At 50.5% G+C, this 13,079-nt stretch overlaps 1 protein-coding gene across 1 annotated transcript in view; it reads left to right on the top strand.

Moving 5' to 3' along the window:
- PIAS4 (protein inhibitor of activated STAT 4) overlaps positions 1-12,672 on the top strand; it is a gene marked incomplete at its 3' end in the record, with an annotated part of 46,286 nt that extends 33,614 nt beyond the window's left edge. The window contains exons 5-11 of the mRNA XM_083350352.1: positions 662-752; positions 3,069-3,197; positions 3,877-3,982; positions 8,002-8,075; positions 10,673-10,833; positions 11,821-11,963; positions 12,572-12,672. Coding sequence (XP_083206478.1) covers positions 662-752; positions 3,069-3,197; positions 3,877-3,982; positions 8,002-8,075; positions 10,673-10,833; positions 11,821-11,963; positions 12,572-12,672 — 805 coding nt within the window. The remainder of the gene's footprint in view (positions 1-661; positions 753-3,068; positions 3,198-3,876; positions 3,983-8,001; positions 8,076-10,672; positions 10,834-11,820; positions 11,964-12,571) is intronic.
- Between the last annotated feature and the right edge of the window lie 407 nt (positions 12,673-13,079).

The raw sequence follows: 13,079 nt of genomic DNA, 5'->3' as shown, positions 1-13,079 counted from the left end.
TGAGAGTTTTCCTCACTCTTCCAAGGCAGCGGGCCCTGGCGAGGTCTTCCAGTGGTGTCAGGGGATAGCCCACGATGTCTTGTGCTGTATGTGCTCACCGTACATACATATACATACATACACACACACACACATACACAAACAGGTAGTCCTTGACTTACAACAGTTCGTTAGTGACCATTCAAAGTTACAATGGCACTGAAAAAAAGTTGAGTTATGATCTTTTTTCACACTCACAACCGTCACGACATCCCCACGGTCACGTGATCAGACTTCGGATGCTTGGCAACTCACTCATCTCTATGACGTGTGCGGTGTCCCGGGGGTGTGTGGGTGTGTCACGCGATCCCCCTTTTTTTTTGCGACCTTCTGACAAAACAAAAGATAATGGAGAAAGCCAGACTCACATAACCACCGGGTTACTAATTTAAGAACTGCAGTGGTTGGTTCCCTTAACAACTGTGGCAAGAAAGGCCGTAAAATGGGGCCGAATTCACTGAACAGACGTCTCACTGAGCAAGAAAACATCTGGGCATCAATTGTGGTCGTAAGCCGAGGACCTCGTGCATGTAGACCGTGCACGTACACACATGCGTCTACATCTTCGTATCGTTTATGGTTCTCTCCCATCTTGATCTCTAACCAGTATTCCCTTTCTCAGGATCTGCTACACAGACACCAGCTGCCCTCAGGAAGACCAATACCCCCCAAATATCGCTGTGAAAGTCAACCACAGTTATTGTTCGGTTCCGGTAAGTCATTCTCAGACGTTCTCCGGGAGAATCAGTGAGCCACGTCTGTTTGAGCCGGGCTTACCTTTGACGGGCAGCCAGACCCATCTCCGTGTGCCCGACCTGCTAGTCCTCGACTTAATGCCATTCATTTAGGGACCAAAACTATAACAGCACTGGAAAAAGTGATTTATGACCAATTTTCACACCTACGACCGTTGGGCCATCCCTGTGGTGATGTGATCAGAATTCAGACACTTGGCAACTGGCGTGCATTCATGGCGGTTGCAGTGCCCTGGGGTCACGTGACCACCTACTTGTAGCCTTCCAACAAGCAAAGTCAAGGGGGAAGCTAGATTCACAACTGTGGCGTTACTGACTTAACTGCAGTGATTCGCTTAACATCTCTGGCGAATAGGTCATAAAATGGAGCCAAATTCACTTAGCAATTGTCTGGCTTGGCGAGGGAGGTTTGGGGCTCAATTGTGGTCGTAAGTCGAGGACTACCCGTACCCACAGAGCTTGTCCTGAGGACTGCAGGGTGTGTAGGTTGGAGGGTCCTTGTAGGAGATAACCAGGCTGAATCCGAGGGACGGAGGGGTCAAACACGTCATGAGTCTGGAATCCCTTTGCGCCCACAAAGGATCTGTTGTGATTCCGTGCCAGCCTGTGATCCCGGCAGCTGAGTCCGGGGAATCAGAGGAGGAGGGGCCTGGGGAGACATCAGAGTCGGAGGAAGGCTCTGATGAGTTACCAGACTTACACAGTGAGGAAGAACCTGGCCCCTCCACTCGTGGTCAAGCTGAAAACCAGCTGGGCTGGGAGGATGAGTGGGACTCGGAGGCAGCACAGTTGGAAGACCTCAGAGACGCAGGTAAACGTAGACAGGTCACACAAGTAAATCAGAAGGTGGCAATGGGGTGACTCCAGGGGAGAAGGAGAAAGCAGTGAGAAGCCACGCCTTGGGGGCTGCGTAACAAAAAGGCAATGTGTGGGCAGGGCTGCTTGCTGGAGGCAACCAGAACTTCTGTGTCAAGAGATGATGGTCTGTTTATGTCACCAGTGATTTATTTTCTGTTGGCTCCATGCTCTGTTCTGTTTGTGGACAAGGTCTGCAATTTCAATAAAAGGGGTTGATATGTCCAATCTACTGCTAAATTAGGGGTTGCCTTGTGAACTAACAAGCACATACGTAGGCTGGGACAGAACAGGATCTAAGTCCAGCCCAGCTTGAATTCCATTGACTGTTACCTACCGCCAATTTGCTTTGACTGTTAGTAGTTCAGATTCTTGTAGAGCAGTGGTCCCCGACCTTTGCAGCTTAGCGGCCCAGCTGGGGGGGGGAGAGGGGGAACTGGGCTGTGTGAGTGGTCAGCCTGTGCGCGCGCACAGCTCCACTCTCACAAGTGGCGGGCCGACGTCCCCGTGCACGCACACGCAGCTTGACTATTTGAACTGCGTGCATGCTGGCCTGCCACGCACGCAGCCTGGTTCCCCTCTCCCTCAGTCACACGAGCTGCAGCGTGCAAGCTGCGAGCGTAGGTATGCACGCCGGCCTGCCACTCAACACAAGTCAAGCGGTGCTTGTGCGTGCACACCGGCCCACTGCTCGCGTGGCCCAGTTGCAAATAGTCTCGGGCCCGGTAATAGGGTTGAGGACCCCTATTGTAGACAGCTTAAGTTTTCAATAAACCGTGATATTCACCTTGAACGGCCTGGGCTTCCTGATTTTCCCCTGCTTGACTGGCATCACAAGGTCTCCCTTGTGGCAGTGGTCCCCAACCTGTGGGCAGCGGGCCAGTAGTGGGCCAGAGCACGCGCGCGTGTGTGCGCACGCATTTCAATCTCCCCACTTGCGCTAGCGTCACGTGAGCCTCGTGTGAGGGCTAGCGCCGCCGCGAGCATCGCCCAAGCACTAGCATCGGCGTAAGCGTCATCCAGGCACTAGCGTCAGTGTATCGCGTGGGCACAGTGTCACCACGAGTGTCCCTCAGGCACTATTGTGAGCGTCACGTGGGTGCTCGTGTCACCGTGTTGCCACGCGGGCTCGAGCGTTGCATGGGCTGCTCGCGGCCCTGTTGGCTGGCACGCGTACGCTCGCGGCGCTGTTCGCTTCACGTACGCACCCTTAAAGGCGCCTGCCCCTCCCTTTCGCTCTGGGCCCCCAACCCAGAAATCGGGGGCCTCTGCTTTACGGCGTCTGACGTCAGTCTTCCCACCGCTGAGGTGTGGCTTCATCATTCTCGACCAACGGAGAGCAGATTCTTCAGCGCTCTTCTTGGTTGTCTTCTGACAGCCCCTTTCTCTCTCTCCCTCTCTCTCTCTCTCTCTTTCCAGGGCTACTACCCTTCCAACAAGCCCGGGGTAGAACCGAAGAGGCCTTGTCGTCCCATCAACCTTACTCATCTCATGTACTTGTCTTCCGCCACCAACCGCATCACCATCATCTGGGGCAATTACGGGAAGGTGAGTATTGTGCCGGCTGGCAGGAAGGAGGGCGGGGGGGGAAGCAAGCAGCCCTCGCCTTCTCTCTTGATTTTCCCCCGCTTTCGGCACCAGCAGGCCTCGCCTGCATTTCAGGGGTTGGAGCAACTGGCCCAGGGTGGGGCGGGGATTTGCTTTTCCAGCTGTCTTTGACACTGCATCGGGCCTGGGAGAGGCAAAGCTTGCTGGTTTTCTGGTACCTGTGATGTTCCGCTGGGCGTTCCAGCCATGACGGAGGGACTTCTTTTTGGAGTGATAAAAATAACACTAGCCCTGATGATGTTACCTAGCTGGGCCATGAAACATCTGCAAGAAAATCAACAAGTTCAGAGAGCACCAAGGACCCCACAGTTGTCATCGTCGTCCTCCTCCTATCCCATCCCCTTCTAGCCCTGATGATGTTACTTAGTTGGGTCATGAAACCTCAGTGGTGAAGCCAGATTCACTTAACAACCGGGTTGCCAATGGAACTGCGGTGATTCGCTTAACAAACGTGGCAAGAAAAGCCATTTTAAAAAGTGGGGCAAAACTCATTTAACAAATTTCTTACTGAGCCACGTCAATTCTGGACTCAATTGTGGCCATAAGTCAAGGACTCCCTGTCTTTTAGAGAATTGTGCTTAGGGCATTACACACTTTTTGTTCTCCCTGTTCTTTACAGAGCTACTCGGTGGGCCTCTTCTTGGTGCGACAGACCACGTCGGCAGAGTTGTTGCAGCGGTTAAAAACCATCGGCATTAAACACCCCGAACTGTGCAAGGCCCTCGGTGAGTTGGTTCAACTCTCATTCGGCAATACAATACAGTACAGAACAGTACAGTACAGTACAATACAATACAATACAATTAAAATACAATAAAAGGTAAAGGTTCCCCCGCGCATGTGTGCTAGTCGTTTCCGACTCTAGGGGCCGGCGCTCATCTCCGTTTCAAAGCCAAAGAGCCAGCGCTTGTCCGAGGACGTCTCTGTGGTCATGTGGCCGGCATGACTAGACGCCAAAGGCGCACGGAACACTGTTACCTTCCCACCACAGTGGTCCCTATTTTTCTCCTTGCATTTTTACGTGCTTTCAAACTGCTAGGTTGGCAGAAGCTGGGACGAGTAACAGGCGCTCGCTCTGTTATGCGGCACTCGGGATTCGACCCGCCAAACTGCCGACCTTCAGATTGACAGGCTCAGCGTCCTAACCCACTGAGCCACCGTGTCCCTGCAATACAATACAATACAATATAATACCTTTATTGTCATTTTTTTTACTGTGAGCACAATGGCACACATTAAAAATGAAATTTAGTTGCTTGCTCTCAGAGTGTACACATGCATAACACACATTTAAACATACTATATATAACGTATATATAGACCTACACCTTTCCATATTATATGTTTCTTAAAAAGATATAAATATTAATCACTGTCCATCGTGAATATGTAACGGAGGAAGCTTTAGAGTTCGCAAGGTTGATAGTGTATGGCCCCTGTGCCTGAATCTTCGACTTAGCCCGGAAGGTGATTGAAGGAGTTTACGTCGCAGAATTGGGAGTCGAGGAAATGTAGTAATGATTTTTATTGCCATCGCAGACCAACGTTAGGAATAAGCATAAGAAAATATTTGAAAGACAAGATATTTAACAATTGGTAGTGGATCATCAGCAAATAGTCAAAGTCTGCCTAATTTTGCAGACAGCATAACAAAATTTGCCCACATTCAAAGTGACTACATCCAATTGATCTGATATCAACTATTATCACCCCTCTGTGTATTAATAATTCACCTGTGGAGATGGTTAGCAGCATCAAATTCCTGGGTGTGCAGCTAAGGAGTAGGCTGGCTTGGTCGCTGAACAGCGAGAAACTGGTGAAGCAGGCACAGTAGTGCCTGCATTTCCTGCGCCGCATGAGAAAAGCACATCTTCCTTCCCCTGTCCTGACCACTTTCTACAGAGGGATGACGGAGAGCATCCTGTCGTACGGCATCACAGTCTGGTTTGGAAGCATCCCTGCTTTGGACAGGAAGGCGGTGCAGAGAGTGGTGAGGATGGCCGAAAAGATTATTGGCAGTTCCCTCCCTTCCATCCAGGACGTGGCACATAAGCGTTGCTTGAGCAGCATCTGCATGATTGTCTGGGGACACTACACATCCTCTTCACGACCTGTTTTCCTTGTTCCCTTCTGGGAGGAAGGGGGGGGCTTCGTGGTAACCGAAGCAGAACATCCAGATTCAGTCACCGTTTTTTTCTCATGCAAAACATCAACCTTGTGAACTCTCAAGCTTTCTCTTTCCGCTATGTGTTCGAAATGGACAATGGTGTGTGTGTGTGTGTGTGTATCTACCTCCATCCATCCATCTATCCATCTCTGTCTATCTCCATCCATCTCTATCTCCATCATCTCTATTTATCTATCTATCTATCTATCTATCTATCTATCTATCTATCTATCTATCTATCTATCTATCTCTATACAGTATACACACACACATACACATCTATCTCTGTGTGTGTCTGTGTGTGTTAGTGTGTATAGCATGTGTATATGTGTATTATGTATGTCAGGGGTGTCATACTCAATTTCATTGAGGGCCACATCAGCATTGCGGTTGCCCTCAGGGGGCCGGGTGGGTATGGCCAGGGTGGGCGTGGCCTACTGGGTGGGCATGGCTAAAGTGCATATGGCCTACTGGGTGGGCGTGGCCAGCATTACATTGTTCGTATCGAGGGTGCCTATTGGGGGCCTGGGTAGGAGTGGAACAGATCTGAGGGTCTCTGGCAGAAGGAGGGTCTCTGGGCCAGGGCCAGGGCAGTGGGGGCCGTTCCTTCACTGTTTCCAGGATGGCTTCGCGGGCCGCATGAAACCACTTCGCGGGCCGGATCCGGCCCCCGGGCCTTGTGTTTGACATGTCTGGTGTATGTGTATGGGTAGATATATACTTTCTTTTCAGAGCAGGCAACAGGATTTCATTTTTAATGTGGGCCAGTGTAAAATTAATAACAATAAAGGTTGTCATATATCTATATCTAAGGGACGCGGTGGCTCAGTGGGTTGGGATGCTGAGCTTGTCGATCAGAAGGTCGGCAGTTTGGCGGGTCGAATCTCGAGTGCCGCATAACAGAGCGAGCGCCTGTTACTCGTCCCAGCTTTTGCCAACCTAGCAGTTTGAAAGCACATAAAAATGCAAGTAGAAAAATAGGGACCACTACGGTGGGAAGGTAACAGTGTTCCGTGCGCCTTTGGCGTCTAGTCATGCCGGCCACATGACCACGGAGACGTCCTCGGACAAGCGCTGGCTCTTCGGCTTTGAAACGGAGATGAGCACCGGCCCCTAGAGTTGGAAACGACTAGCACGCATGTGCGGGGGAACCTTTACCTTTATCTCTCTCTCTCTCTCTCTCTCTCTCTCTCTCTCTCTCTCTCTCTCTCTATCTATCTATCTATCTATCTAGAGAGATGACCTCCTAGATGACCTCCAAGGTCCTTCCAACTTTACTATTATGATTATGAGATACACACACACACACACACACACACACATACACACACTGGCTGACCGGCCATATTCAGCGTGTGGTCCTCAATGGAACTGCATCTACATGGAAGGAAGTGTGTCGTGGGGTGCCCCAGGGCTCTGTTCTGGGCCCAGTGCTCTTCAACATCTTCATCAACAATTTGGATGAGGGGATAGATGGGGAACTATTTACAGATGACACCAAGCTGGCAGGAATAGCCAATACTCCAGAAGATAGGCTTAAGATACAGGAGGATCTGGACAGACTCGAACACTGGGTGCTATCTAACAAAATGAAAGAAGAGGCAGTCAAGCTATTCTCTAAAGCGCCTGAAAGCAGGACAAGAAGCAACGGATGGAAACTAGTCAAGGAGAGAAGCAACCTAGAACTGAGGAGAAACTTCCTGACAGAACAATTAACCAGTGGAACTACCTGCCTCCAGAAGCGGTGAATGTTCCAACACTGGAAGTTTTTAAGAAGAGACTGGACAGCCATTTGCCTGAAATGGCATAGGGTTTCCTGCCTGAGCAGGGGGTTGGACTAGATGACCTCCAAGGTCCCTTCCAACTTTACTATTATGATTATGATTATGACTCACACACACATACACACACATACACACATACATATGTATATATACATATATACACACGTATATATACATATACATATATGCACACGTATATATACATATACATATATGCACACATACACATACATATGCACACATACATATACATATGCACATACATACATACATATACATACATATATAGGTAAAGGTAAAGGTTCCCCTGCACATGTGTGCTAGTTGTTTCCAACTCTACATACATACATACACACACACACACACACATATGGGGACAGTTTCCTGTTGCACAGTAAACACTCCTCTGTTGCTTTCAAGAGAGGGGTTTGCCTGCTCTGGGAAATATTCTTAGGAAGTCAAGGAAATGGAAGCATAAACACCTGTCTTATATGGCCTAGGCCAGGGGTAGGCAACCTTGGCTCTTTTATGATGTGGACTTCAGCTCCCAGAATTCCTGAGCCAGCCATGCTGAGGAGAAAGGGAGAGGTTTCCAAGCTGAGCCAGGCTGGCTCAGGAATTCTGGGAGTTGAAGTCCACCAGTCATAAAAGTGCCGAGGTTGCCTGCCCCTGTCTTACATCTTTGAGGGAATTGAGGCGACCAAACCTCAGCACTCACCGTTTCTTGGTTTTGATTCTGTCTTCCTCTTCCACACCCTTCAACTCCCCCCCTCCCGCTTCCCCAACCCTGCAGTCAAAGAGAAGTTGCGGCTGGATCCAGAGAGCGAGATTGCCACCACTGGCGTCAGAGTATCTTTAATATGCCCGGTAAGCATTGTGCTGCCAAGCGGAGCTTCAAATAAAGGCCCTTCTGAATAGAGAAACTCAAGGGTGCGTCTGCTGGCCAACGGCCTTAGGTGGCTGGTCAGTCGGAACTGATTTGGGGGTGTGTCAAATACTGCCATGAAACTTTGAGCCTCTGAATCTGGTCTCTGAGTTTCTTCACCATTTTTAAAACTTCTGCTCCAACTTACTGGTTGGAAGGCCAAGTAGCCCGTTTCTCCCCCTTGTGGAAGCACATCCCTCCGTCCGTCCAACCAACCAACTCTCTACCCATCTCTCCAACCAACCAACCAATTCTCCATCCATTCCTCCCTCCAACCAATCAATTCTCCATCCATCCATCCTCCAACCAACCAACCAACTCTCCACCCACCCATCCATCCATCCATTCCTCCCTCCAACCAACCAACCACCAGCCAGCCATCCATTCCTCCATACCTTCAATTCTCCACCCTTCCATCCATCCATCCATCCACCCTCCCTCCAACCAACCATCCAACCTATTCCACCCATCCATTCCTCCCTTCCTCCAACCAACCAACCAATTCTCCACCCTTCATCCATCCATCCATCCACCCTCCCTCCCTCCAACCAACCAACCAACCAACTCTCCACCCACCCATCCATCCATTTCTCCCTCCCTCCCACCAACCAACCAGCCAACCAACCACCAGCCATCTATCCATCCATTCCTCCCTCTCTCCAACCAACCAATTCTCCAACCTTCCATCCATCCACCCTCCCTCCAACCAACCAACCAACCTATTCCACCCATCCATCCATTCCTCCCTCCCTCCAACCAACCAATTCTCCACCCTTCCATCCATCCATCCATCCACCCTCCCTCTCTCCCTCCAACCAACCAACCAACCAACTCTCCACCCACCCATCCATTCCTCCCTCCCTCCAACCAACCAACCAACTAACCAACCACCAGCCATCTACAGTATCCATCCATTTCTCCCTACCTCCAACCAACCAATTCTCCACCCTTCCATCCGTCCATCCATCCATCCACCCTCCAACCAACCAACCAACCTATTCCACCCATCCATCCATTCCTCCCTCCCTCCCACCAACGAATTCTCCACCCTTCCCTCCCTCCATCCATCCATCCACCCTCCCTCCAACCAACCAACTCTCCACCCATCCATCCATCCATCCACTCTCCCTCCAACCAACCAATTCTCCATCCTTCCATCCATCCATCCATTCCTCCCTCCCTCCCTCCCTCCCACCAACCAACCAGCCAACTCTCCACCCATCCATCCATCCACCCTCCCTCCCTCCAACCAAACAATTCACCCTTCCATCCATCCATCTATTCCTCCCTCCCTCCCTCCAACCAACCAACTCTCCACAACCCATCCATCCATCCATCCACCCACCCTCCTTCCCTCCAACCAACCAATTCCACCCATCCATCCATTCTTCCCTCCCTCCCACCAACCAATTCTCCACCCTTCCCTCCCTCCATCCATCCACCCTCCCTCCAACCAACCAACTCTCCATCCATCCACTCTCCCTCCAACCAACCAATTCTCCATCCTTCCATCCATCCATCCATTCCTCCCTCCCTCCCTCCAACCAACCAGCCAACTCTCCACCCATCCATCCATCCACCCTCCCTCCCTCCAACCAAACAATTCACCCTTCCATCCATCCATCTATTCCTCCCTCCCTCCAACCAACCAACTCTCCACAACCCATCTATCCATCCATCCATCCACCCACCCTCCTTCCCTCCAACCAACCAATTCCACCCATCCATCCATTCTTCCCTCCCTCCCACCAACCAATTCTCCACCCTTCCCTCCATCCATCCACCCTCCCTCCAACCAACCAACTCTCCATCCATCCACTCTCCCTCCAACCAACCAATTCTCCATCCTTCCATCCATCCATCCATTCCTCCCTCCCTCCCTCCAACCAACCAGCCAACTCTCCACCCATCCATCCATCCACCCTCCCTCCCTCCAACCAAACAATTCACCCTTCCATCCATCCATCTATTCCTCCCTCCCTCCCTCCAACCAACCAACTCTCCACAACCCATCTATCCATCCATCCATCCACCCACCCTCCTTCCCTCCAACCAACCAATTCTCCATCCTTCCATCCACCCACCATCCCTCCCTCCCTCCCTCCCTCCCTCCAACAAACCAACGAACCAACCAGCTGTCCATCCATCCATCCATTCATCCCTGCCTCCCTCCAATTAACCACCCTCCCTCCCTTCCACCATCCACCCGTCAACCAATGGAACAGCTTGCCTCCAGCTACTGTGGGTGCTCCATCACTGGAGGTTTTTAAGAAGAGACTGGACAGCCACTTGTCCAGAATAGTATAAGGCAGGGATCCCCAACCCACTAGTGGGCCACGAGGGGTTCTCCCCCCCCCAGTCTGCAAAGCTGGAAATATTGGGGAACTCTGGTCTAGGGTCTCCTGCTTGAGCAAGGGTTTGGACCAGAAGACCTTGAAGGTCCCCCCGAACTCTGATTCTGTATTTGATCAGGATCTATTCTAGATTCCTTTTTTGGCTTGTGGCTGTCATGCGGTCTTTTTTTCCCTCTCTTCCGAAGCTAGTAAAGATGCGCCTGTCGGTCCCGTGTCGGGCGGAAACGTGTGCCCACCTGCAGTGCTTCGATGCGGTTTTCTACCTGCAGATGAACGAGAAGAAACCCACGTGGATGTGTCCGGTGTGTGACAAACCAGCCACGTATGATCAGCTGATGATTGACGGGTTAGTTGAGTCAGTTACTTGCCAGCACAAAGCAGGTCACCTCTTTACAGGAGTCCCAGGAGAGCCGAGAAACATTGAGGTCCCTATTGCTCTCTCAGCTGGGTGGTTTTCTGGCAGACGTTTCATGACCCAACTAGGGAACGTCATCAGTGCTAAAAGGAAGCGGGGTTTGCTCTCTATTATATACAAGTGGTAGTTTCACGATTAGGCTGTTGTTTGCTGTTTTGTCTGAGTTGGTAGTTTCTTGGTTGGGGTATTGTTTACCAGGAATTGATAACGACCAACTCAGACATTAAACTGCAAATAACAGCCCAGGAACCATCAAGAACATTCCCACCAACATTCCCACAGCAAGCCGCGCGTCTTCCCGACCCACTTTAGGATCACCTCATTTGGGAGGAGACAGAATCTTCATAAATGGTGTAATAGAGTGGTTCAAAGTCCTTTCCGGCTATTTTCCCTTCCAAAAAAACCCACCTAGAGCAGGGGTCCTCAACCTCCAGTCTGTGGACTGTTAGGAATTGGTCCATGCAAGCGGTCTGTTAGTGAATGAAGCTTCAGCTACGCATGCACAGGAGCTAGGTTGCACACAGAAAACCATTCTCCTTCCCACGGTCCATGGAAGAACAATTTTCTTCCGAAACCGGTCCCTGGAGCCAGAAAGGTTGGGGACCGGTGCCTTAGAGAATTGCCACATCTCACAAAACTTGGATGATCTGTCCCTTGACGTTCTCCCAAGATCTTTAGGATTCCTCTGCAGGAATTTTAAATTGTGACTGCTGATTAAAATTAAGTTGGCTCCCGGTTTTGGTTGGAGCGGGAATCGGATGCCCTGGTATCTGGTGAGCCTGGGGTTGGTGATCTCTCTGCCGTGACCATTTCCTGAAACACCCCCTCTGAGATGGAAGCCATTCCTGGGAAGGCAGAACATGGCCCTGGAGTTTCCGGAATCTGAAATCACCAGCTGGGTTCTCCGTCCCCCTATAGGCTCCTGTCGAAGATCTTAAAAGAATGTGAGGATGCAGATGAGATTGAATATTTGGTGGATGGCTCCTGGCGCCCAATCAAAGCCGAGAAGGAGAGGAGCTACAGCCCCCAGTGTCCGATACTCGTCGTGGGCGGATCGACAGGTAGGTCTAAAAAAGTCGTGGTGGTTGTGGACTCTACACAAACCTGGTGTTCTGTTCCAGCCTACGACCGGCCCTGTTTGTGTGACAGGGACAACCCCTTTTTTTCCTTTTGACAAATTAATAGGATGGGAAAAACCCAATCAAAATTTAATTACAGTTCAAAAATGATCCAAGTCTTTCAAACAAAAAAGCAGCAGAATTCAAAACATCCAACAAGAGTCCAACAACAAACAAAAGAGTCAAACAGATTAGCAAGAACAGACCAGGATTCTCTTTGAATGTCTCAGAACGGTTGCCTTCAGCAACCAGCCCCGCCCACACCTTCCCCTTTTATTTGTCCCAAGGCGTGGCTTCTCACTGCCTTCTCCTCCTCTCACTGAGTTGCCTCATTGATTTTCTCTGCTCTGCTCTGCTGGATTGCCTTCTGCTCCTAGCGTCTCTGAACAGATTTAGCTGTGACTCCTCTGACACCTCGTACTCACACAGCTGAGCCTCGTGAGGAACATGATTGGAGGGGCCAGGCTGAGAGTCCTACAGTGCATCAGAGCCTCCCTCTGACACCAAAGGCTCTCCAAATCCCTCCTCCTCCTCCTGCCCGCCCTCTCAAGGATTGTCTGAAACACTTTTTTGGGGGGGAGAAACCAAGATAGAGACTTTACAGAAGCATGGAAGCAACGAACAGCAACAAGGCCATCCCATAGTTTTGTAGGGGGAAAAAAAACCTGAGCCGTGATTTAAATCAGATTTAAACCATTTGAGGAGAAGCGCCTTTGGGTGTCATCAGACATCACGCTAAGCCAGGCAGGTGGTTGTGTGAACCCATCCCTCCGAGGTTTGTTGGTTACAGTGTCAGGCTAGTGTGTTGTTTTTGAAGAATGCATGTTTCTCAACCATGGCCAGTTTAAGATCGGTGGACTTCAACTCCCAGAATTCCTCAGCCAGCCATGGTCTTCGGATGGCTGGAATTCAACTCCCAGAATTCCCCAGCTGGTAGCTGGGGAATTCTGGGAGTTGAAGTCCAGCCATCTTAAAGTGGCCAAGGTCATCCTCAATTTACAACCACAGTTGAGCCCAAAATTTCTGTCGCTAAGTGAAACATTTGTTAAACGTGAATTT

The sequence above is a fragment of the Vipera ursinii genome (genome assembly GCF_947247035.1).
Source record: "Vipera ursinii genome assembly, chromosome: 1".
NCBI lineage: Eukaryota > Metazoa > Chordata > Lepidosauria > Squamata > Viperidae > Vipera > Vipera ursinii.
Note: the sequence above shows the minus strand (reverse complement) of the source record. Positions and strands in the feature narration are given on the sequence as shown.